At 41.1% G+C, this 27,945-nt stretch overlaps 1 protein-coding gene across 1 annotated transcript in view; it reads right to left on the bottom strand.

The window, feature by feature from the left end:
* The window catches only part of PRTG (protogenin), a 101,441-nt gene that overhangs the window by 44,252 nt on the left and 29,244 nt on the right, over window positions 1-27,945 (bottom strand). Inside the window, exons 3-11 of the mRNA XM_066589967.1 lie at window positions 23,204-23,348; window positions 21,937-22,070; window positions 18,021-18,158; window positions 17,351-17,509; window positions 16,251-16,410; window positions 15,154-15,401; window positions 10,077-10,241; window positions 8,535-8,840; window positions 3,266-3,454 (exon numbers count right to left, since the gene is read on the bottom strand). Coding sequence (XP_066446064.1) covers window positions 3,266-3,454; window positions 8,535-8,840; window positions 10,077-10,241; window positions 15,154-15,401; window positions 16,251-16,410; window positions 17,351-17,509; window positions 18,021-18,158; window positions 21,937-22,070; window positions 23,204-23,348 — 1,644 coding nt within the window. The remainder of the gene's footprint in view (window positions 1-3,265; window positions 3,455-8,534; window positions 8,841-10,076; window positions 10,242-15,153; window positions 15,402-16,250; window positions 16,411-17,350; window positions 17,510-18,020; window positions 18,159-21,936; window positions 22,071-23,203; window positions 23,349-27,945) is intronic.

The following is a 27,945-nucleotide window of genomic DNA, read 5'->3' as shown; positions in this document are numbered from 1 at the left end:
GTGCCTAATGAAATCTTTTCATTTTGGTGCTGCAAGAATCATTTTTCCTCCTAATCCTTCTAAAGTGGCACTTGAAGTAGAATGCATTTTTAATAGGCAATCCCCAATGTTTCATTATTAAAGTAGTCTTTTTCTGGGGTCATCAACCCGCCTTCTTTCCTATTCCTCCTCAAAGTAGTACTCCCTGACCTCTACATCCAAACTCCCACCTGACATGAAGAAGTCTGCATAAATTCTCCAACAACAAAAGCTATCTTGAACCTCATGAAAATGGCCACATAATTCATTTTCCTCTAAACCATTTAATGAAATCCGGACAACTTGATCTTCAAAGTGGTTGCCACAAAGAAACCCATTAAAAGACTGACACATTCAAACTGAAATGAAAGAATGAAAAACACAACTTCCGGAATCTGCAATAAAGGTTTCTGGTACGTCAAGTGGAGACTTCACATCACACTTCTAGCAGGGAACTGGTGCTTATGCTGTCATATATTATTGCCAACACAATACATCTGCTTTACATTTTGCTAAATAAAATAATTTTGATTTCATAAAAGGACTTTATGGAATGAATAATTGCTAATATGTTGACCCTACATAAGCAAGGGAATTACAAAACGTAAGGTTATGGAACGCTGCTTAAACTCTGAAGTGTCCTTAGCACGTGAGATAAACTGTTAAACTTACATGTTGCTCAAGTGCGTAGTGAGTACTAAATGTTCGAGCAACACACATTTATATCTATAATCACTAATTTTTTTCTTAGGTTCAATCACTTAAATCGCTTGTCTTTCATTTTTTTTGTGCTTGTTCTTTGTGGCCAATGCCGATTTGCACCTTGAGTTTTTAGGTTGGCAAATGATTATTTTTAAGCCTACATAAAAGATTTGATCAAGGCCAAGTAAACTATTTCCTGTTGGTTGTGCAATGGCTATATTAGACATTATATATATATTTATGCTACACAATGATTGCAAACTTTCAATCAATATGCCGATCCCCACCACTTTTTCAAAAAGTGGGCAGGGCCTAGCTTTAGTGAGCATTGGCCCACCAGATGTACTGTAATCTACATTATAGCTAAAACCTACAACAGCTCGAATCTGACATAGGTTTCAGTCTGAAGCATGGAGTCTTACACCTCTTAACACGTGTCTCACTAACTCCGGCTCATAGTTTACATTGACCGGCATATGAAACACCAGTTTAAGTAGCTATGCCCCAAAATGTTGAAGATCTAATGCTTTAGTGATAAAAAATGGTGGGAGGCTTATACCTCAAAAAATTAACTGCATACCTCTCATTTGACTAACATTCAGAAACCCACAGAAGACTATTGGAAAGCTAAGCTGATTAATCACCCATACTGATTTTTTATGATAGTAATTCATCAAGCTCAATTTTGTGTTAGTTCAGCCATTTTTCCTGTAATGTTCATTGACTGCACTGGTCACAGCACCATTAGCATTAAATAGTGATTTGTGATTCACACCCTCTTAGTCTCATTACCGGGAGAGTTTTCCTTCACAATTCTGACCTGCTGTTCTCAAAAGGCAGGAAGCATGCAGAGCACTGAATTAAAATGTCACATGGAAGGAGATGGAAAGACAATCTGTTTACTGTCACAATCTAAGGGCCCTTTTTACTAGGACAGATTTCCTGCCTGTAAACAAGCACTGTTTGATATTATAGCACGTCAATCAGTGTTCATTTAGCATATTCAACCCCTTAAGGACCAGGCACTTTTTAGGGCTTTTACCCATGTGATTGTTTTACTGCCCTATTTTTTCCCCTTAGGTACCAAAATTATTTTTGCTGTGTTCCCCCTCCCCTAACATATAGGCCTATTTTTATATAAATTTTCACTGATTTTGTTGTCCTTTTTTTTAGTTTTATTAGTGGTAAAAAACATATAAAAATATATTTTTTAAAAATGTATAGTTGTTTATTTTTTAAATTAGTATATTTATGATAAAGTACAGGAATGGGTTCCTCATTTTGTTTCGGATGTTTTGATATATAATTTGGAAAGTCTCAGACAGGGTGCATGCGGCTGATAGTTTAGGTTGGCATTAATGGTGGGTCCTTTCCTATATATATATATATATATATATATATATATATATACACATACTTTTTTTTTATGCTGTCATTTTTTTAAACTCATTTTTGTAACTTTTTTTCATATCTATATTCCCCATGACGTCACATAAGACCACTGGGGGACATTCACATTGTGAAATTTAAGATACTTTCCCACTGTAGATGGAGCATCCATAGGAGCCCCAGTTACAAGGAAAAACATCCTCCTGTAGTGACATTAGTCACTAACAAAGCTGACCAGGGTCTGCTAGGGTCAAATATTGGAAGTGGCACTTCCGCTTTCTCTATTCACTACAAAGCACTCGTTGATCGCTATGTAGTCTGCAAGAAAGAAGGCAAAATGGTTAAAAATGTCTTCTCCTCCAAGTACTTGGCTAGGAATTAACAGCCGAGGACCCGAACTGCTCCTGCTACATTGTATGAGCTTTAATCGCTCGCCGGCATTAAATATCCTGCCACTTTAAGGGGGAGTATTTAAGGGATGAGTCTCACCTGCGAGGCACTTGCAACAGCGGAACGCTGGGGAAATAGAGCATCATTTTCTGACTTTTGGTGATAGTAATATCATGGCCAAAGCTATGTTTAATCCCCCCTACATGGCTCTTACCTAGCACTATTAGCAGTTTTGCAAGGTCAAAACTGTTGACAGATTCCCTTTAGCAATTAAATTGTGTGTTAGCTATGTACAATTATTATGTACTATTTACACTATACAACTGCACACATTTGCAAATACTTCCCCATAAGTAGGTAGAACAATAATAGTTAGACTGACCAGTTGATTTATTGAAGGTTTTATGGCACATTAAAGCATATGGACATAATAATAGAAGGTGCCCCCTACTCAGATTCCTCCACTATGAGCTAGAGCACAGAGCTGCTGTTTGCCGGGGATGTGTGAAACCAGTGACTTCAACCTTCATGAGACAATCACTTTAATGCAGTTCTGAGTTGCAGTCAAAGGTATGGAGAAAATCAATATTTTGTATTATAGATGGACATTCTTGTCAGATAACATCCAACAAAGGTTGATTCTCTGTCGTCAAGATTTTCTTTTTCTATTCAATGTAAGTTTATATTGCATTACATAGAAAAAATGGAATGGACCACTGACAGAACATTACAAAAAAAGAATTACCAGTAAAGGACATGCACTTACCTAATCCACCAATGTTGTAATCAAAATCTTTGACATCCAGAAGGATAGGTCCACTTTCTTGTTGCCCTTCCTCCTTATAGTACAGTTTGTAACCTTGAATTGTTGCTGTGTCCTCAGGATCCTGTTGCCATCTTACAGCTATAGTTGTGCAGTTCAATGGATCCAACCGTAATTCTGGGGATCTTGGTGCTATAAATAAAGTTGTACTTTCAGAATTAATCGCAGTGAGGGCTTATCCTGGCAATATGCCGTCACCTTGACATGAAAAAACCTTTTTAACCGGTATTTTTATTGACTGTAAAAACATTTAAGAGGTTTTCAGGTCCAAACCTATTGGTAACCTTTCCTGAGGATAGATTATCAATAGCAGATCGTCAGGGGCCACAGCCAAGAACCCCTGCCAATCAGTTGATGTGAAGAAGCTTGCAGCTGGCCGTAAGTCTCAAAGCACTGTCCATTCTGCAGTGGCTCAGTATGGTAGTGCAGCCCTTTCCCATTGAGGTGAATGGGTGACAGCTGCATTACCATGCTGGGCCACTGCAAAATTGAAAATGCTTTGAGACTTGCCGTCCGTATGCTCCTTCATATGAGCTGATCAGTGGGGATCCTAAGTGGCGGACTCCGCCGATTTACCATTAATGACCTATCTTTGGAATAGGTCATCAATAGCTTTGGACTTGAAAACCTCTTTAAAAAATGGTTACAATATAGGATAAAAAATGAAGGTCGTATTCTGTAGTGATGTTCATGTAGTAAAAAGTGTCATACAGGAAATTGGAGATGAGCGAGCATACTCGCTAAGGGCAATTGCTCGAGAGAGCATTGCCCTTAGCGAGTACCTGCCCGCTCGAGAGAAAAGGTTCGGGTGCCGGCGCGGGGGAGCGGTGAGTTGCGGCAGTCAGCAGGGTGTAGCGGGGGGAGAGGGGGAGAGAGATCTCCCCTCCATTCCTCCCCGCTCTCCCCCGCAGCTCCCTGCCCGCCGCCGGCAGCCGAACCTTTTCTCTCGAGCGGGCAGGTACTCGCTAAGGGCAATGCTCGCTCAAGCACTTGCCCTTCGCGAGTATGCTCGCTCATCACTACAGGAAATATATACTCTAGTGTAAACAGTTTGTAATTTCACTTTCCTACCAAAAGTAAATGGACAACTGAGCAAGAATCAAAAGTAGCATTTCTTTACATATGTTAATATTTAGTGCGGCCTTCTTTGGCCCCAATGACATTGGATACTCTCCATGGCATAATTTCTACTAATGTCTGATACATTTCAGCTGTAATTTCCCTTCATTCATCCTGCAGACGTCTGGCGAGTTCTCTTAAAGAATGATGCGAGGAGCATTTTAATTGGACAGTTGAGCAATGGAAGAAAATTCTATGGAGTGACGAATCATGCTACTCCATCTTGAAACAAGATGGGCGTACCTGGGTGTGGCAGATGCCTGGAGAACACTTTATGTCTGAGTGCGTTATGCCAGCAGTTAAGTACGGCAGAGTTTCCATTATGGTCTAGGTTCTGGGGATGTTTTTCGTGGCATGGTCTCGGTCCCTTAGTTATACTAGCAAGAACCATGAACACGGAGGTGCACCTTGACATTCTAGACAGTAATGTGCTGTTGACAATGTGGCAATACTCTGGGAATAGTTAGCAATACCTCCAACAAGACAAGGCACCTTGTCACAAATCCAACTTTATTTTACGTTGGTTTGAGGATATGGATGTTCCATAATTTGACTGGCCCACACAGAGCCATGACTTGAACCCTTTTAAAGATTGTTAGGATGAAATGGAACGTTGGGTCAGAAAATATGAACAGCATTCACCTTTTTTTGGAGAACTTGTCAAGACATTTGCAGGATGAATGGATGGAAATACCAGTTCTGATGTTCGCAGAAAGTATGCTATAGAGCAGTGGTGGCGAATCTATAGCACGCGTGCCAGAGGCGGCACTCAGAGCCTTCCCAGCTGGCACTCGCCACCATCAGCCGCTCACCGCATTAGTAAATACTGGCAGGGGTGTCGCAGCTCCCCTGCTGGTATTCACTCAGCAGCGCTGCTAGAGGCGCTGATCCCGGCGCACACTGTGATGTCAGTGTGCAGCCTGGATCCTCTTCCACCCCCCACCCCCCTCTGACGTCTCCTACTTGGTTCCGTGAGAGCAGGGAGGGGAGGAGGTGTCCGGCAGCACGTCATAGTGTGCTCCTGGGATCAGTGGCAGCAACAGCGCCAAGCAGAGGAGGTGGGGGGTGGGCAGGAAATTTGGGTCTCAGAGGGGGGTGCTATTACTACAGGGGCCACTATGGGATGTCGCTATTACTACTGGGGGCCACTGTGGGATGTCACTATTGCTACTGGGGGCCGCTGTGGGAGGTCACTATTACTACAGGGGCCACTATGGGATGTCGCTATTACTACTGGGGGCCACTGTGGGATGTCACTATTACTAATGGCTACTGTGGGATGTCACTATTACTACTGGGGGCGCTGTGAGGTGACACTATTACTACTGGGGGCTGCTGTGGGATGTGACTATTACTACTGGGCTGCTATGGGATGTCACTATTACCACTGTGTGGTGTCACTATTACTACTGGGGGGCCACTGTGGGATGTCACTATTACGACTGGGGCCACTGTGCGGTGTCACGATTACCGCTGGGTCCGCTGTGCGGGGTCACTATAACCACTAAAGCTGCTCTGGGATGGGTCACTATTAGCACTGGGGCTGCTCCGGGGGGGTCACCCTTACTGCTGGCGCCACTCTGGGGGGGTCAATATCACTGCTGGGATATGTTTACACGAGGTGGAAATGCTGCAGAATGTCCTCAGCGGAAATTTCCGTGGCAAATTCCACAGCATTTCCGCATCCAAAAGCAGTCAAAATCTGCACCCTGTCTATTTTGAAACAGCCCTGTCCTTTTAAGAACGACAGGGGTAAAAATCATACGTCATGATAAGCCCCGCCCCCTGACATGTTGGCACTTTACAATAAATAAGTGGGTTTTGGGTTGCAGTTTGGGCACTCGGTCTCTAAAAGGTTCACCATCACTGCTATAGAGGTATCTGATGTTATTATGGCCAAAGGAGGCCCCATTAAGTATCGCATATGTAAATAAATACTACTTCTGATTGTTGTTCAGGTGTCCAATTACTTTTGGTAGAATAGTGAAATTTCAGGCTACTAAATCACATTGTATGAAGATTTCTATAATTAATATTGGCCTCTTACGAGTTATCAGGTGTTTAGTTTGAATAGATGGCAACCAATCAGCACAAAATACATAATTACAATCCATAATTATGACAAAGTAAATTGCAAGCTCTTGCGAGCAGGGCCCTCACATCTCTTGTTTGAATTGTTCTTTTTTTATGATATAATGTTTGATTTTGTCTTTACATTTACCTTCTGATTAAAAAGTGCTATGGAGTATGCTGGCACTATACAAAGCAAGAATTATTATTATAAAGTACCGTAAACATCATTCAGAATCTGTAGAAGAATGGGTGACATTCCCTATGAGAGCTTTTCATAGTATAATTGTATTATTTTATATATCTTTAGAGACAAATACTCTTTATGCCATATGAACTTTAAATTACTAACAGATTTAAATATGTAATCACAAGACAGGAAACTGACTGGAATATCCAGTCCAGCCACTGGTAGGCTTCTCCGTAAACCCAGAACAAGAAAATCATTAAATTGGTGCTATAGCCTTGTTTGCTCAGGCTGTCATGTAAGAACGGCCTCTCTGACCCCAGTTCTCAGTTTACCTGACTTGATCTTATTTAACCTCAGACGGCACTGGTGTATCCTTAAAGGGGTTGTCCCGCGCCGAAACGGTTTTTTTTTTTTTTTCAATAGCCCCCCTGTTCGGCGCGAGACAAACCCGATGCAGGGGCTTAAAAAAAAAACCGCACAGTACTTACCCGAATCCCCGCGCTCCGGTGACTTCTTACTTACCGTGCGAAGATGGCCGCCGGGATCTTCACCCTCGGTGGACCGCAGGGCTTCTGTGCGGTCCATTGCCGATTCCAGCCTCCTGATTGGCTGGAATCGGCACGTGACGGGGCGGAGCTACGAGGAGCCGCTCTCCGGCACGAGCGGCCCCATTCAGAAAAGAAGAAGACCGGACTGCGCAAGCTCGTCTAATCCGGCGATTAGACGCTGAAAATTAGACGGCACCATGGAGACGAGGACGCTAGCAACGGAACAGGTAAGTGAATAACTTCTGTATGGCTCATAATTAATGCACAATGTACATTACAAAGTGCATTAATATGGCCATACAGAAGTGTATACCCCCACTTTGTTTCGCGGGACAACCCCTTTAATTGTGTAGGGTTCTCCTCCAATTTTAACTTCCTATATCATAAAACTCTAAGGCCTCATGTCCACGGGGAAATTCAGGCCTGCCGCGGATTCATCATGAAGAATCCGTAGCGGGTCCCTCCTGCCCCGCGGACATGAGGCCAAAAAATAAGAATAAACTCACCTCTCCGGACGCTGCGGTTCTTCCTTCCTTTCCGGCCGGATCTTCTTTCTTCGGCCCGGCGGATGTGCTCGGCACGCCGACAGCGTGACGCGCGCATGCGCCGGGCACATCCACTGGGCCGAAGAAAAGAGATCCGGCCAGAAAGGAAGGAAGACCTGCAGTATCCAGGACAGGTGAGTTTTAATTATGGTGTGGATGTTCCGCGGATCCGGACGGCTTCCATAAGATGCAATAGAAGCCTGCGGGAGCCGTCCCCACGGGAGACCCGCACTAAAATGGAGCATGTCCGGATTTTTCCCGCACGCGGATCTGCGCCTGACGGGAAAAATGACATCCGCAGGTATTTAACTACCTGCAGGTATCCAATGCATCCCTATGGGGCGCGGATCCGCGTGCGGGAGAAACGCTGCGGATTTTAAATATTAATTTACCCGTGGACATGAGGCCTAACAGAACAAAACAGAAACCTTATGGTTACTTTGACAGTCTCTTCCTAGAACTTCCCAGACAAACTTTTATAATTGGAATTGTTCTTGTTGTGAGTGGAGCAATTTAACAGGATAACAGTGAGGAAATAACATCTGTAAGTGGTTCTGTATCTACTAATAGACATACATAGAAACCACACACACTTTCATATTCACTACTAATGAAGAGACCAATTCTCATTAAAGAATCATATTAGAGAATGATTACATGTTGAGATAAACATACATAACTTGTAGCCAGGTACAGTGAAAGATATAACCCCCGATGATAAATCTTGACTTAGCACTTGCCTCTAATGCTGCTTGCTTTGGGTGTCTTGTGTGAGGTCCAAACTGAGGATTCTCCCCACCCCACTTTTGTTGCTGCTGCAATGCGAACCAAGTAAACACTATCTGGTTTCAGACCTTCCAAGAAATAGTCATGTGTTGTCCCTGGAAGTTCGAGAACTTGGATAGAGCTTTCAGTGCTCATTCGAAAGGATAAACGATGCAGTATAATTTTTCCTCGCCGGAATATAAGTGGAATGGGAAGCCAAGAAATTAGAACATCTGTCGGACTACGACTTGTTAAACTGATTTCTGGAGCTCGAAGTGGAACTGGAAAGATAAAACAATGTGTATTTGTCATATTGTATAGCGACCATCCAACTTTATCTTTATATGTATATAGATAAAGCATATAAAAGAACAGTGCAACCCATTTGAGATGACCACCCAAACTTGAGTGAAACCCTAGTCATCTTGGCTGTAATATGATATTGCCACTAATATTAAACACTTGTCAGATACCTCTACAAGAGTTGATGCTTGCCTGTGAAACCCGCAATCATCCCCAACCACACATATACAATCACATACCTACCCACACACACTTAGCCTTATTTTTCTACTTTTTGGTTTAATGTACGGGAACACTTCTGCATTATTTGCCTCATGCATAATCTATGTATTTACCTCTGCTGTTACTAAGTAAAAGGAACACTTAACTGTTTACATGTCAAAACCAATAAAAAGATGTTTGAAAATAAATTAGGGATGGGCTTCTCAAAGAAAAGAGTTAATTTACATAAGATATAAGGGAATTGAAAATCTGTCACAGAAAAATCTAGTCTAGGAAAGGGTCTTCCCCAAGAGGTGGTCTTTTGGGTCGATTTCACTGTATGAAGCAACATACAAATGTTATTTATGTTCTAATTGTATTAAGTTAAGACAGCAATTGACAAATTACTGTTGACTGTAGCAAATTCAACTAATCTGAATTTAACAACTAATAGACTTGGTCATAGACAACAACACAACAACCCAAGAACTAAGCCAACAACAGCAAATATGTTGCACATTGGCTCTCTGGCTCTTAGGATTTTTTCCTGAATGGAATATTTATCTGCACGAAGATTAGCATTATGTGAAAATTATGAGGAATTCATTTTAAAGAAGACCTGTTACCTCTCTTGACATGTCTGTTTTAGTAAAAAAAAATGTATTCCCTATGAAAGAACAATTCTGGAGCATCTTTTCTTAGAACTCTGTGTTGTGCCATTTCTCTGTTATTCCTCCTAGAAATGTATGAAGAAGTTGACAACTGGGTGTTACTGGTTGGGGATGTGTCCCTTCAAAAGTTACACTGACCAATCAGTGCTGATAGTATCAGACTGTGTAGGGACACACCTCTTCGACAAAGGAATGGTAACTCCCAGTTGTCAACTTATTTTTAAACCTTTATGAGGAAAAACAGAGAAATGGCACAATGTAGTGTTAGAAAAAGAGATGCTTAAGAATTGTTATTCCATGGGGAATCCAAATATTTAAACAGAAAATGTAAGAATCTCTTACCATCTTCAAGTGTATTCTGTGTCACATGGTCTGACATCTGGCTTGCACCCATTGGCATATAGGCAACAATGTAAAATGTGTAGTTGCTGTCTGGTTCCAAATCATCAATAATGTAATGATTAGTGTCATTTCCAATAACCACCTGATATTCCTCATTATTTAATCCTATGGGACAACAAAAATAAACACAGTATGTATTCTCACACATTACTTTGAGGTGGACATTAACTACAACACAATCTATTTACAAAAGGTTTCAATGTTATGTTCATTATAGCTTTATTTTATTCATTAAAGGGGTAGTCTGGACTTTTAGTATTGATTGGTGGGGATCAGTTGCTCAGCATACCCGCCAATAAGCTATCATTGATCCTAAAGCCTGCTCAGCTGGACCAGACATCATCATGGGTGGTCAGGCCCGGAAGTGGAATAGTTGGCTTCACTCCCATTGAAATCAATAGCAGTGATGCTTCCTATTACATTTCCTGCTCCTCATCCATATTAAATTGTAACTGCTTTGTGACCAGATATCATTCTCTGATTCCCCACTAACATGCAAAAACATGAAAGTTGTATGACTGGAAATGGAGGAGAGGAGCACTGCCAAACACATTTGGATAAGTTCAGATTGTTTGGACACAGCTCGACTAGACAGGGTGCCCTGCTTCTGGAACCCGTAATAATCAACTTTAAACTGTGGGAGAAGTGTTCATCTCTCAGGCAGTGCCACTACGGGAAATATAAAGCATCAATCACTTTCTATTCAAATCAATGTGCTGATAGTTTACTCCATGATTGTGGCTGGTTCTCCATAGTGAGAAATGCTGTTGGAGAGCTGCTTTTTGCTCTGACTTATAGACGAGGTCCTAAAAACAATTATAACCTCCCTATTAATTCAAAGTTCCCAAATTAGGCATTTGAAAATAGGTTTTCTAAACCAATCTAGTTTAAAATCACAATCTGTCTAGTCTAGTTCTTACTAAGTTGAAGAATTGATTAGTAGCCCCCATTGACATTCAATTATTATTATGATCTACAGACTAAAAGCAAATGTCTATAGTCCTTTTAGATAAAAAAAAAAAAACCCAAATATATTGTATATGTGAGGTTACCACCAGAATACTATACTTACACAGTTATCTGAAAATGCTAAATAAGATTTTTATAAAACTATCAGGAAGCAAAACGATGACAGTGGCCAAAGCAATGCCAATGCCTAAAGCAACATTGCATTTAAAGTTGAAGCCTAAAACCCTTGATAACATCAAGCTTCTTCTTAATAGAACTGCTATGCAGAAAAATCACAATTACACACAGGATGCTTGTAGTGCAATAGAAACTTGTTTCTTGTTATATCCTAGCCTTAATTACATTTAACTCTAGAGTATTAAAAGCAATAATCGACTTGTGTTCCACAACTAGTCACAACAAGTTTTGGTAAACTGTTCCATTGAAGAGGGGAAAAACATGGCTAATCGAGGGGCCATTTACACACTTATAATTCCCTCATTCCTAATCCTTGTGATTAAGCGTTGGGAAAAACAAACCACGTTTTCCGAGCTGCACCATTCAAGAACAAGCCGTTTTATAAGAAACAACAACTACACAAAAAGTTGCATTGTAAAAGGGGCGATTATATAGTTGAAATCTATTATAGACATTGGATAGGATGAAGGCAGGGGCACTGACAGAGAATGCACTCTATAAATGTGTTGTGTCTTAATGAGCTTAGGAAAAATTTCAGCAATTCATATTGAAATATGCAGAGGGTTGCATTGCTGTGATTCCCTTTGTTGTGTCTTAATTCCTATACATAGGAACTGGTAAGCGGAATAAGGTTGTTGAAGGCTGTTGTGGTTCAAGTCCATTTCACACCAAAATGCGTGTCAACTTAATCAAAACTCCCCCACCGCCCATTACCATTAAATTTATAAACAAAACCCAAAACCAAATTCCACTATTAAGCTTTCCCACATTTCTGAATTGACTAAAAAGCATTTTAATTAGACAAGATTACTGGCATCTCACAACAGAGCCGTTGATAGTTTGTTAATTAGGAATGTCGTGGCACGATTTTTGACCCGCTAAACAAGATCCTTAAGCTCAAATTAAAAGGCCTTGTTCTTGGAGTGAATGAGCCACTGGGCCTCATGTGGAGGCCTGATGAAATTGCCATAATAGGGGGTGAGACCAGCCTACAAACAGAATCACTACACCCTTTGTAGAGCTTCCAAATTGCTAACAAGGAATTAATACACTCATGTACTCTCATCAGACCTTTCGTTTGCCCAGCGCACTAACCCGCTAATTTAAATGCAAGATCTCTCCTTTTTTAAAGAACACCTGTTGGTTTTCTTTGAACAGCATCTCTTTTTATTATATAGAACTACTCATATACTAAATTGCATGCATCTCTATAGAAAATATCATGATGCACATGTAAACTAGACAGAGTTACAAAAGACGTTTGATTTTTTTCCATTTATTTAACATACCTAAAGAAACAACTATTCAACAGATAAAAGCATTGTAACAAAACAAGGACTCTGTGCACTTGATATACTAAATGCTAGTAGTACTTTACTACTGGCAAAGTCAGATAACACAATCTCTATCAACCATGCAAATGTAATTTCCTAATTTCCACAGCTAAACAAGCATGTAGATTAAGGTATGAGTATGGTAGAAGTATTAGTACATATAGCCAGCAAATTTAGTGATCGGTTAAGATAAAACACATGCAACATTTGTACATCAATATATCATTTAACCTAATAATACATGTACGCTGCTTTGGGTAGACTTTAATTCCATACTGTTGCCACTATTAACCGACCTCATCCCGACATCTCCATCTCAGTATGTGGTACCACCATAACTCCCAGACAGCATGCCCGCTGCCTTGGGGTTATATTCGATTCCAATCTCTCCTTTACCCCCTTTATCCAATCTCTGGCCTGAACATGTCAGCTGCACCTCAAGAACATTGCAAGAATCTGGCCCTTTCTCACTGTGAACACATTAAAAACGCTCACTGTTGCCGTCATGCACTCTTGGCTCGATTACTGCAACCCGCTCCCTCTCCTGCACTAGACTCTTCCCCCTCCAATTCATCCTGAATGCGGCAGCCAGGCTCATCTTCCTGTCTAGGTACTACTTGGATGCCTCTGCCCTGTGCCAGTCATTGCACTGGCTACCTGTCAAATACAGAATGCAATTTAAACTCATCACCCTCATCCACAAAGCTCTCCACAGCACCACGCCGCCCTACATTGCCTCCCTCATCTCAATCCACCACCCAGCCCGCGCCCTCTGCTCTGCTAACAAAATTAGACCATGTGCCCCTTTAATTCGAAAACTCTCATTCCCACCTCCAAGACTTCTCCAAAGCAACTCCAGTCCTCTGGAACGTGCTACCGAAAACTATCCGGGCAATCACTAACAAACAAAATTTCAGGCATGCTCTAATAACGCACCTCTTCAGGGAGGCATACCATATCTCCTAAACCAAACCCTTGTTACTCCGCCTGATAACATGCTCCCTGTCCTGGTGACTACAATCCTTGCTAGCCACCATCAACCTCCCCATGCAGTCATACCGATTCAGCCACTATATGGCTCAATTTGACTATTGTCTATGTGTATATCATCCCTCACTCTCCACCTCACCATACCTTGAACATCTCCAGCCCCTTTGCCTTCTGTATCACCCCATTATCTGTAGTATGTAAGCTTGTTGGAGCAGGACCCTCACCCCTACTGTTTCCATCAATTGATTACTTCATGTAAACGTGGTTTTGTTTAGTTTTTATTCCCCCTGTCTTGTAAGCGCTGCAGAATATGTATAAATAAAGATTTTTATGATTATATGCACGTGTGCGTTGTGGATTAAAGCACCAGCTAGTAGGAGCACGTTTATAATGACTTCTGTCTTTTTTTCTCTACTAGATTGACCCAATGTTTGCTAGATGAACATAAAATGTAAATGTTTTAAGAGCTTTCGAGCCGAGGATTCGGCAGGAACTGTTCGCCATCCGCGGCTTGGTCTTCCATGTTTTGGGGACATGGCAGAAGTCAAACTGGTAAATACTTGATATGAACGTCGCTCATCAACGCTTGACTCTCCCTGGTGGCACTGTTGGGTGAAGCACAACAGCGCCGCTAGACTTAACATAGGAACTTTGACCTTGCCTGACAAGTCACTCAATGTATCAAAATCAAATGTTATGATTTTACAGCAGTGGTGAGGATGTAACAAATCTAATGGCACCAAAATCATACATCAAAGATCACACGAAGGGATCAAAGTGCGGTGCAAGAAAAAGCCTGTAAACTTTTTTATATTAGATATATTGCTCAATAAACACTAAATAGTGTTCATTCGGTGTCCTCCAGCATGGCTGAGCCCCTAGGTCTTAAGAGACTCAGATCAGCTAAGTCAGAGGATAATGTTACCAAAGGGGACTGTAAATGAGGCTCCTATGAATTACTCACTCTCAATGGCAAACTGCAAAATGAAAAAAATTATAAAGACTGAATGCGCCCAGAAGTCTTTTCTGACTATATAGGGACGTACTATAATAAATATGTAACAATTTAAAATTCTAAAATAGAAATAAAGAAAAGAACCCATGCAACACAAACAAGACTGTTCATATATATAAAACAACCAAAACAGGGAATGTAGTCCAATTTATTGTAGTGTAAATTTGCCAACTTAATAAAAAATATATATATTTTTAACATTTTGTACACATTAACCCTAATAAAACTAAAGAAAAAAAAATCTATAAAAAAAATATTCAGAAATAGCTCCATGTATTGCAAAAATATTTTTGTAGCCCAAGAATTAAGAAGTTGAGGTTGGTAAAACCACCATATCCACAAAATTGCCAAAAAGTCTTTGATCATTTAAAACCCAAACACTCTGATTGTTAAGGGGTTAATAGCATATCCCTAATTAAAAGCTAAGGTAATTCAGGGAAAGAAAATCTTACAACAAGGAGAAAGGCCTTATACAGCTGTCAGAAACCTATAGGCTTTTCATAAACACATGCTGCAATTCACTTATTCTTACCTTCCGCCTTCATGTAATGCACAGAATAAGCAATGACTTTCTCTGAGTTATACAGAGGCCTTTCCCACGATAGTATAATGGCTGAACTGGACATTGTCTCCGCTCGAAGGTTACGTGGAGCACTAGGCCTGTCTTCAGACATCACAACAGTCAGCCTTGCCCGGGACATGGCAGAGCCTTGGCTATTTTCAGCCATGCACTGATAGACTGCATCGTCTTCTGGGATGATCTGATTGATTACAAGTTTGCTACAATAGGAAGAAAAGATTAGAAAGTTGAAATACTATATAAACGATCATGCTTCCAGTAGCAATTACAAGTAATGCAATAACCTTACACTCAGACTCTATGGGATACGTTACCTTTGCCCTCTTGTGCTGCTAAGATGGGATTTCTCAAGTAAGAGTGTTATGGTGCATTTAGGCGGAACGATATCGTTCACAAAATCATTCAAACGAATGAAAGTGAACTATAATTGTTCAGTTTAAACGAAAGCCAACGACTGAACGGCGCTTCGTGCGCTTCACGTTCATTGTTTAGTTTCAGCCGGCGTAAAAATTGGCATTGGCTCATTCACTTTTCGGGCGGTTTAAACACTAATCGTTTAATTGTTCAGTTTAAACGAAAGCCAACGACTGAACGGCGCTTCGTGCGCTTCACGTTCATTGTTTAGTTTCAGCCGGCGTAAAAATTGGCATTGGCTCATTCACTTTTCGGGCGGTTTAAACACTAATCGTTTAGTGCTTCACATAAAAAAGTGAAATACTGAGCGATAAGTGACCAAGAACTGCATGATTCTGCAACTGACCTGATGAAGACACCACCAGCTTGTTTGCTTGGGCAAACAAGAATCGTGAGATTCTCGCTCAGTGTAAAAGCGCCATTAGCTGTGACAGCCATGATCATTTTTTTGCAATGGGTAAATGCAAAATAAAAAGTCTGCTGTCCTCATCAGCTCCATTTCAACACTATTGCATCTGCAGCAAACAATTGTACTGCTTAGAGCTGGAGAACAGTAGTTGAAAACCAGGTATTTCTAACTTGCCAAGAACTAAGTCGTGGCATTGTATACTATACTTGAAGTAGACTCCGTTTACCTGCTGTACATTTTTATTCTCCCATTGGAATGTATCTTTCTGCCATTCTTCAGCCAGGTGATTTTGGGGGTTGGAATTCCTTCCGCCTGACATACAAAACGAGCAGTTCCCGCACGTGGTCTTGTCAAACTTTCTAGCCTCTCAATAAATGATGGTGGTGCTGTGTAGACAAAGATGTAGACCCTTGTTACATATTCTTTGCACCTGGCCATTCTTCCCATAATGTGTAACATTTAGCCTTAATGCATGAGAATAATAGATCAAAACATGATGATTAAAATTGGCTCCTGATATTCTGGTTTATCACATTGATCGATCACCAATATTTAGTGCCAAACAAAAATCAGGAACCGTAAATGAAACAAAATCTACTTTATTACTAAACAGACATGTTGATAAGATATACAAATGTGCTCTCCGGTGATTAATATCAGATCAGAGGCTTATATTCCTTACAGTATTGTACAGATGATGGCAGCATGTGTTACCATCTTCTGAATAAATTCCTAGTGAATCACTCACATGCCCAGTCCAGAATTAAAAGAAAAAAATCTATAGCAATTGAAGATGTATTGCTTGGGTACCCAGTTTTAGCAGTGGGTATATTTAATTTATAAGTCAAGTATCCAGCTATACATATGTATCCCTATAAAAGATAACTGATATACAATGACTCCATTCAGGGTTTCTCTCTCTAGTAATCTCAACCACTTGTACTCTAGACTTTAATTGGAGGTACAAGAAGCAGATGGTTGACAGTTACTATTGTCGTATTAGCTTCTCACGTGGCTGCTTTTCTCTCCCTTGGCCACCAAAAATCCTCCCTTCTCATTCAAGATCTCCATAGCAGTCAATCACAGTGAAAGAAAACGCACCCCATCCCATCAATGCTTGATCTAGTATCAATGACCAAATGTTTATTTGTCTATTATGAACGTATCAAACAGACAAAACCCATCTCCCCAATTTCTAGCCTGAAAGAGTTTTCTAAACTGAAAAACAAAGAAAGAGAGAAAAAAATGACATATTATTTTCCTAATTGATGCTACAGTGTGACATTAGTGCAACAAACCAATGATGAACCAAATTTAAAGCCTTACCCAAGACTACAACATTAGCCATTGCTACAGTGTAATTTCGAGTTCCTGGAGTAGTTGCTCGGCAAACATAAACCCCTGCATGTAGCTGCTTCACATCAGATATAACAAGATTTCCATTTCCTACAACTCGGGTGTTGAAGACGTCAATGGGTTTATGGTCTGGAAAATAAATTGTATATATGTAGTTACAGAGGTGTATATGTGTATATATAGGTTGTCCACTTGTAAACTATTGATGGGCTATCCCTAGAATAGGCCGTCAATAGTAAATCGGTAAGGGTCTGCTGTCGGGGACCACTGCTGATGAGCTGTTTGTTGGGCAGACAGCTTCTTTTCCACTACAGTGGCGCTGCTTGGCATTACAAGCAAAGTTCATTTTCACAAAGCTCACAAATTCACTTCAATAGGAACCTTGTCTATAATACCAAGCCTGGTCACTGCAGTGGGAACTAAGTGATCTTCTTACTGCAGAAACCAGCCCAATGCACAGGTGGACTGGCCCAGTGAACAGCTGATCGACAGGGGTCCTGGGGCAGCATACTCTTGCTGATCTACTATCCTAACAGTTTAGAAAATTGACAACCCTTTAAGTAAAATTTAATCTGGTGTTGAATATTAAATGACAACCTACAATATCATTTTGGAGAGTATTCTTCAGTGAAATGCTTACCAAGCCTGCTCCAGGATACTATTGGCTTAGGGTTTCCCCTAGCCATACACTCCAGTGTAACAGTTTGGTGCACAGAGGTAGTTGTATTCTGAGGAGGTGCTACGATGACAGGTTTCTGCAAAAGCTCCTCCTGTGTGGCTAGAAAAAAAAAGTACAAAAAGCTTCAGACTTGCTGTCACAGGGGCAGATCAATCAATAAAGATTCATTTCCGATAGCTGACACAAAAGCAAGACAGTGAGTGGAGCAACAAGAAGTGTGCATGTTATTTCACACCATAATATATTTAGTTTCAATACCCATATTTTCAGGCAAAAAAGGGGTTGCGTAATGGGTTTTAGATTGCAGTCTTCATATGCAAATTTGTACATGGGGCCATGTGAAGTGCAATTTATCCACAATGAGCCCCATTTTAGCAAAAATATTGTTCTGTATCATATATGGACTATGCCTTTCATGTATTGGATGGCAGTGAAGGAAGGCTAATAAAATACCTATTCCAAAGGGTCCCTCAAGCACAGCGTTATTGTATATACGGATCCCAAATTCCACTACTCAAAAATGTTTTCAATAAGTGCAACAACAAAATATATTTAGCTCAACAGCTTTTATCCAAGTCTACTGCTAGAATGTGTTCACACTGTCTCTTGCCTCTATTGCCATGGATTAATGTATTGACTATATGAACATTATGAATATTTCAGATGTCATTTTGATGAGATTTTGATAAAAGCATTTTGATAAATATATTCTCTGATTGAATTCTTTGGAGATTGAAGCACAGAGCAGGCTACCTTTTTTAGCAAACTTCCAATGTGAATAGTGATTCTTTCACAAGAAAGGATCGAGTTCTTTGATGTAATAGTTTCAATAGGATGAAGGTGGAATTGTGCAAACATGTACCTTTTTCAAACAGAAACAGATGAATAGTTGCCTTGATTTTTATAGTGCTCATTACCAATCCTGGATCAAAAATATCCCCTTTGAGCAGTTTAGACAGATTAGGAAGAACTGCTCTAGTATCGACAGGTTAAAGACTGAAAGTAAGATTCCTACATTTTCCTTTCAGGAAAAACACACTCTGGTTTTAAAGAAATACAGAAGAGCCTGACATGTCATTGACATGTATTGGACATTGAGATATATTTGGAAGGGATTAATCCTTGAGAAGCTACTGGTTGCATACAGGAGGTTCAAAAATATGTTAAATGTTAAAAATATACTTGCACCAAGTAGAATATGCCACTTCAGCATTAAAGGGTTTTTCCCAGTACACTGGTGGCAGTGGGAGGGTTCAAAGTACATAAAAAATAAACTCAATACTCACCTTCTGCTGCCACGATGCTCCCCCACCACGCTTTCCCAGTCCTCTGCTCTTCTGTTGACAAGTAGTGGAGCCTCACATGGGTTGCTTACGCACATGACTGCTGGAGCCAATACAAGGTCCGATGAGGACGTCACTGAGGACATCCTGTAAACCTGCCTGGGGCTTCTACATTAGAAGCCTACGTGACAGGTTTAGAGGATGTCACCAGGCCATGCGGCCGGTTTTCGTCACCTGTCTGACGCCGCAGTGTTGGAACGCCAAAACATTGGTCCAGCACCACAGTGAGTATATTTATTTCATATAGTTTTGCAGTCGGGAGGGGGGGGGGGGGACTCAAAACCATGTAAAATAACTAGGGAAACCCCTTCAAAGAAACAAATCTAATTCCCACTATCATAGATTTTTATTATTTTTTCATTGCTCTTTTTATCTTTATATCAATAGCACCTTTATTCATAGTTTTTACTATATCAGTATGATGGCGCTGTTTAAAATTTTTTGAAGTAACTTTAATACATGCTTTTCCAGCAGATTGGCTCAACTAGTGATTGGCCAATTCTGCTGTCAGTCAAGATCTGTAATGTCGGAGGACAGGCTGTTAGTTTTTCTACTTAGGCTGCTCTGCTATTAACGATGGTTATTATTAGAGATGAGCGAGTACCAAAATGTTCGAGTGCTCGTTACTCGAGTCGAACTTTCAGTGATGCTCGAGAGTTCGTTTCGAGTAACGAACCCCATTGAAGTCAATGGGCGACTCGAGCATTTTTGTATATCGCCGATGCTCGCTAAGGTTTTTATTTGTGAAAACCTGGGAAATTCAAGAAAGTGATGGGAACGACACAGAAACGGATAGGGCAGGCGAGGGGCTACATGTTGGGCTGCATCTCAAGTTCCCAGGTCCCACTATTAAGCCACAATAGTGGCAAGAGTGAGACCCCCACACTGTCAGCATAAAGATCGTTCTCCTCTGCCACAGCTGTAACAGCTGTGGCAGAGAAGATCGATGTTAGCCCATTGAATTCAATGGAGCCGGCAATACAGCAGGCTCCATTGAAAGCAATGGCAATACAGCTGGCTCCATTGAAAGCAATGGGCTGCCGGCGATCGCGGAATGAATTGTCGGGAAGGGGTTAAATATATAAGCCCTTCCCTGCAATTCATCCAGAAATGTGTAAAAATAAAAAATATATATATACTCACCTGGTCCCGGCAGACGGAGTTCAGCGCGACCAGCGGCAGTCCTCCTGAACTGCTCTGAACAGCTATGAGTAGTATTCAGCAGCCGGGGATTTAAAATCCCCGCCTGCTGAATGAGCTGCCTCTAATTGGTCACAGCCTGACCAATCAGAGGCAGATTCCACTCACACACCCATTCATGAATTTATGAATGGGTGAGTGACTGCTGCCTCTCATCTGATTGGTCCCGCTGAGCCAATCAGAGGCAGCAGTCACACACCCATTCATAAATTCATGAATGGGTGTGTGAGTGGAATCTGTCTCTGATTGGTCAGGCTGTGACCAATTAGAGTCAGCTCATTCAGCAGGCGGGGATTTTAAATCCCCGGCTGCTGAATACTACTCACAGCTGTTCAGAGCAGTTCAGGAGGACTGCCGCTGGCCACGCTGAACTCCGTCTGCCGGGACCAGGTGAGTATATATATATTTTTTATTTTTACACATTTCTGGATGAATTGCAGGGAAGGGCTTATATATTTAACCCCTTCCCGACAATTCATCCCGCGATCGCCGGCAGCCCATTGCTTTTAATGGAGTCGGCTGTATTGCTGGCTCCATTGAATTCAATGGGCTAACATCGTTCTGCCGGGACAAGGGGAGTATATATATATTTTTTTTTTTACACATTTCTGGATGAATTGCAGGGAAGGGCTTATATATTTAAGCCCTTCCCGACAATTCATCCCGCGCTCGCCGGCAGGCCATTGCTTTCAATGGAGCCGGCTGTATTGCCGGCTCCATTGAATTCAATGGTCAGTGCTCGTTTAATCGAGACGAGTACCGCGTGGTGCTCGTCTCGAGTAACAAGCATCTCGAGCACCCTAATACTCGAACAAGCATCGAGCTCGGACGAGTATGCTCGCTCATCTCTAGTTATTATCTGATGAAGACACCGACCCAGCGCTGAAATGCATTGTTCCCTAATAAATAACATTTTCTTTGTATTATCCTGTCAATAGCACTGATTATCTTCCTCTTCTGTGGCTTTGTAAAGAATAGAACTGTGGGATGCGGACTACAATTGTTTTGGCCACTGCCTAACATCCATATTAGGTGGCATGAATTTCACAATGTTCAGGGGCCTGGATTGGTACTGCAGGCTGAGTCCCATTGCAACACTAACCCAAGCCACTGCGCAATGTACAGAGCTATCTGCTTCCTGTAGCAAAACAGATCGTTACACTAAGACACTAGCCTGGGGGAACAGCTGATTGTCGGGCTCACTGCTCAGAATACCCCCTACTGGTCTGCTATTGATGACCTATGAGGATAAGTTATCAATAGCTAGAAATGAGACGACCCTTTTAAGGCAAGGATGCATAGCTATTCATTGTTATAGAAATGTTACAACTCACCTGATAAAACAGTCAACGTGGCTTCAATGCTCTTCCGTCTACTAAACAGGTTGGTAGCTATACATCTGTAATTTCCAGCATCTTTCTTAGTGATTCCATAGATCTGGAGAATGCCTTTTGATAGCATAGCAATCCTTTGAAATAATACGTGAAATATAAGTGAAATAACACGTGCAGGGTTCTCGTTACAGTCTATGAGGCTCCCCTGATGATATCAAATAATCATTTATACCTATTTGTATAAACTGCAGCTAGACAGTCATGCCATAAATTGACAGATGCGCCAACTAAAATGACTCTGGCAATCATAGAAAGTGTATTGGCTCCATACACTTGGCTGAAGATTTAATTTCTTACATTAAAGGAGCTTGTTGCTACTTCTCCAAACAAATTTAAAGGGGTTGTCCTGCAACAGCAAGTGGGGTTAAACACTTCTGTATGGCCATATTAATGCACTTTGTAATATACATCGTGCATTAAATATTGGCCATACAGAAGTTATATACTTACCCCCTCCCGGTGCTGGCGTCCCCATCTCCATGGCGACGACCAAACGTCTCCTCTGGTCGCACGAACAGTCGCGCTTGCGCACTGAAGATTCCTCTTCTGGATGGTCCAGGCTCACGAGCTGCGTCCTGGCTCCTCCCTCTTCTCCGCGTCATCGCGTAGCTCCGCCTCCGTCACGTGGTGCCGATCAGCCAATGAGGTGGCTGTAATCGGCAGTGGAGCGCAGACTGGAGAAGAACATCCATGGTGCACCATGGGAGAAGACCCGCGGTGCACCGTGGGAGAAGACCAGCGGCGCCATCTTTGAAAGAAGAATCTTCAAAGCTGCAGAATGGGGATCCAGGTAAGCGAATTTTTTTTTATTAAATAACAAATGGATGCGGTTTTACTGTCTACTAAGGTGGGGTCTGTGTAAAAAAAAATGTTATGTTTCGACGCGGGACAACCCCTTTAAGACAAAACCAGCTATGCCAACTTTAAACTGTAAGAAGCAAGACTGAATGAAGACACACCAATGAGAGAAAATAGCATTATGGCCTGTTAGTGACAATATGAGCAAGTCAAGAAGGCCATCTGTGGTCATGTGACCATAAAATAGATTTGACTGATTTTGACAAGGCAAAAACCTCTACTATCAATACTCAATGCTGCAGTGTGTAGAACAGCCTCACTAAGAACAAATTTATGACGTGTCAGCCTTAACAGTACAATTATGTTTTACTGCATATGTAGATAAAGTCTTTAAAGAGTGTTTACTTACCTGTTCATGGCAAGAGGTAGAGCTGTGCGATTTACTTCCCAAGTAATGATAGCTGGAGGGCTTGCTGTTATCTTACAAGAAAATCTTGCCATCCCTCCTTCTTGGACCTTTATTGAAACTGGTTGCTCTTCAAAGGCAGACATAGCTAAAATATAAAAACACTGTCTTAAAGACATATACTGCCCAAAAACCCATAACTATAATCAGTGTTATTATAAATTCTTGCATACATTTCACGTATAACGTGGTTGACTGTATTTTTTGAATAGGACCATTCCCACCAGTAAGTGTGTTACAGACATATTTTAATTCCACTGTTAAACATGCCAACTCTGCATTTATTTATCTGACCCATAAAAGTGCAGCCTGACAAAGTGCACAGATATCTGAATGGTTAGAAATTAAAGGAGAATATTGTATACAATGTACAATGGAGAGAACCCGGGTGAAAGGTGAAAAGTGCACATAAGTAAGTTAATTTACAAGCGCCAAGAACAATCACATTACAACAATAAAGACTTTAGTGTCAAGCAGTATTAGCACAATGTCTTCAAGTATATTCAGCAGGCCACAATACACAAGGTTGTTACATGTCATGTATTTCTTGTCTTTATTCTATAAAAGCATTTTTGCACTTCCTAAATAATGGATACTTCTGGCAATGGACAAAAGTGCAAAATAAATCTTATCTTCTGGCAGATACACAAATGAGGGTTTCAATTTATGTTAACTATAGCTTTCCTTATTCATAATCGATCTAAACAGCCTTGAGAAAAGTTTACCCATACTTTTATTATTTGGAATCAATACTTTCTGTTCATCTTCTTTTTCTCAAATACCAATAGCCTTGAACATAAAAGCCATCAAAGAGGTAAATGAAGACCAATGAAAGTAAAATAAACTTTTGAGCAAGTATACATGTTTCTTCTCTGCAAGAACTTATGCCTTGGCAGAAAAATAGACTAAGCATCTTAAAACCTAACATGCCCGAATTTCATTTCCTCTAACATCTGCTGACAATTGGAGGTGTCCTTACGCAATAGACTGTTGGCAGATTCCACAGAAATAGAATCTTTTACTAAGCTCGAAGCCATTTAATCACTGATGATTCTTTTCTCATTCTAGATGAAAATGTTTGTATAAGATCTAAGCAATTACTGCACTAAATTAAAATCGTATCATATATGCAACTAGACTACCGGTACTAGGACTGTTTTTGTTCTTCTAGGACTGTGTAGGACTGTTGGGTTATCAGCTGAAATGAAATTTCCAGAAGAATTGTCTTTTGTAGCAGCACGGTCTGTTACTGCGCCTTCATTAGTCATTGCTAATGGCAATTTACAGCCCAAACTGTAAAACTGAAGCAGTGATGGGAGGAACAAGCCATAAAAAGCCCCCACATCAAAGTCCAGCAGAGGCTTCTGTTGTTTGAGAAAACAACACCCTCCACAACACCATAAATGTAATTGCCTTTTTATGAGAGGTTCGCCCCTTTCTATTAGTATGCAGATAGTTCTCAGGTTTACAACCTGGCAAAAACCACACCAGCTATTGTATTCTACACACAACCCAAGCCTTCTGAGATGATGCTCATAGCACCTGTGCTTCCTCCACTCAAAAGTAAGGTTAAAACTATTAGGAAGGCCCACACAAAACCAACAAGTACAGTATGCTCATCACGTCTAACCACATATTTATGCTCGGCCACATTTTTTAATAGCCACGTGCGGTAACGGACTGATAGATACTCAACTCTCTGACTGTCATACTGAAAGAAGTTTGAAAGATTACGTCTATGTAAAGGCTCTTTACATGGCTGATTATCAGGAACAAATGTTTGTCTGTACATCTGTTCGCCCAACAATCGGGCCATGTAAAACTGCCAAAGATCGACCTACGAACAAGCAAACACTCATTCTTCAGCTGTGCGGTGACTTTTAGTAAGCATGAAAATGCCCACTGATTGGCTGTACATCTCCACGGCTAACAGGGACTTATAGAGCTGGCCTATGGGGCAAACAATCGTACTAACAATTGACATCGCTAGTCGATCGGCATTCGATTATACTGGGCCAAGAACTGACGCATGTAGAATGACCACTACAGCTTAAAAGCCCTTTTACAAAGGCTAATGATCGGGTATGAAAGTTCATACAAACATTTGTTTGCCTGATCATTGGCCTGTATGAATATGCCCAAGTTTAGCAAACACTCATTTATTAGTTGCTCGTAATTATTTATGCAGGCATAAAATTTCTCGTTCATTAGCAGTAAATTTCTCCATGTAAGCAGGGGGATTTGCTCTAGAGGAATGGTATCTATATTGTAAGGAACAATTGTAGCAATCATCCTTCGCCCCTGTACTAGTAATTGATGTGAATGGCAGAGCAATTAACCGCAGTAAAGGCCTGTCCAGAACCTGATTTGCTGATTTCTCCTAAAATAAACATCACAAAAGAGCGCAGTATGCTGCGGCTATTTCGTCCTGTAAAATGTCGGATGGCTGATGGAAATTCAACAGACCCCATTATAGTCAATGGGGTCCGTTCGGTGCAGTTCAGTTCTGTCATAAGACAAGCCATTTGGCCAAGGGATTGCCATTTCCCTGATCCCCTAATGGAACAGGAAGACGGAAACCCCTTGTGCTTCTGTGAATTAGTCATTAGAGGGCCTTACTAATTCATATACCTTACTAATTCATCTACTCTTTCATATACCTAAATTTATATCTTTGTAGAAAAGAGAATACAAGAATGTTAAAAACAGAAGTTGAAGGTGAAAAGAAAGATATGTAGGTGTAATGTATGAAAGATCTGTCGTATATCAAATTTAGCAAGTTAGACGATTTTACTTTTTGAGAAGCAGATGCATGGTATACTTCACTTCCTGGACCCATCTTGCTAATTTGTTCTGTGGTTTACAAATCAAAATAACTGAAAACACAATTATTGCTTCCCCAAGCTGTCAGGCTTTATTATTATTAAGTGCATTCAGACAATGTGTAACTCTAGCCTGACCTTAGGGAATGAATCAGTCCAAGATGAAAGTTTATCAGATTTCACATTCATTTGCAGGGTGCGCTGATAACGGATAGTCTAGAACTCCCTACATGAAACTGGTTAATCACTGCCTATGTGTCTGTATATATTACAACACTACACTAGTCATGTTATATGCTAAAGATATTTAAACATATTGAAATTCAATGGCTGCAGCCCATTTAGATATGAAAGCACAGTACAGTATAAGGTGGGTCTCACACAGACGGATTTAAATTGCGGAATACGTGATCGTGGAGGATCCACGGTAAAACATAGGCATAGAAAGGCATGAACGTTTGATTTTTCACGGATACGAATCGTGTATTCCACGAGCGGAAGAAAAATTTCAGCATGCTCTATTTCGCTACAGACTCTGCACATTGCATATGCGCTGTGGGCACCCGCGACATCACTTAGCGCTGGCACAGGAAATACAAGCAATGGGGAAAAAAACTGTTATGCAGGGTGACTGGCTGGGCACACAATCGGAATCCGCTGCGGACCTCCCGCATGCGGAATCCAACCAGTTCGTGTGAGTCCAGCCTAAGACCTTTGTTAAAAGCATGATAAGCTTGATGCTTTACAGTGCGCTCTAGGGCTGTAACATAAATCAGGTGGTGATGCAAGATGACTATTATAAAACCATCATAAAAGTCTATAATATGTAAAATACTATTTCTCTGTTCCTCCCGGGTTTCAGAAGTGCTAACAGCTATATACACATTTGCTGTGTCAATCACCAAATTCTTTCAAAGTTCAGGATGTGAGTAGCTGCCCAGCAGCCATTACAATAGAAAAAACATTTCAAATGACCAACTAAACACCCTCCTCCACATGGCAGTAATTAAAAGGTCAAGGAGCAAACGGCAAAACGTTTAAAAGAAAAATCCTAAATAATAACCCAAAAATAATTTCCACAGTCAGAGAACAAATATATTTATGAAACTGAAGATAAAACATTTTCTCAACTTCTCTTAAAACATCTACAGTATCATGTGAAATAACACATCAAGGTTTACCCAACAGTACAATGCTGAATTATGAACTACTGGTTGAGTGTCGGGGCCTGATAATTCTATGTCCTACATGCAGCAAATATCCCGTGTACTGTAACTTTTCTAAATGACTGCTCCATTCCCATAAGGCCTCAGTCAGACGGGCGTTTATTTGTGCGAGAAAAAAAATTGCACTGCATGCGTAAAAAAAACAAACATGTGGCAACGTCCATTGCCACCCATATGTTCTCGCACTGCCGCGTCATCGCTGACACGTCGGCTCTGCAATGCGCATGTGCGGCTGTGTGCACATCGCAGAGCAGAGAGAGAGAAGACGCCGGACGGGTAAGCGAGAGGTCACTGCAGGGGCATGGGTCGCATCCCGCTGCAAGAATCTCGCAGTCGGAATCCGACCCGGTCATCTGCATTCACCCTTAGGGCTCCCACACACTAGCGTTTTTTAAACGCGATTGTCAATGGGACTTTCTAATGTTAAAAACGCAGTGCAAGTTGGTGCTTTGGGATTTTTGTGTGATGTGTTTTTAACATTAGAAAGTCCCATTGACATTCATGTAAAAAAACAAAAACGCAAGTGTGTGGGAGCGCTTAGGCCTCATGTCTACCGGCTAATTATATTTACGAAACCCGCGCGTGATCTCCGTCCATAGGGATGCATTGGACACCCACAGGTAAGTAAATACCTACA

This window comes from Eleutherodactylus coqui, chromosome 2 (assembly GCF_035609145.1).
Source record: "Eleutherodactylus coqui strain aEleCoq1 chromosome 2, aEleCoq1.hap1, whole genome shotgun sequence".
Lineage (NCBI taxonomy): Eukaryota > Metazoa > Chordata > Amphibia > Anura > Eleutherodactylidae > Eleutherodactylus > Eleutherodactylus coqui.
This window is presented reverse-complemented; position numbering and strand designations above follow the sequence as displayed.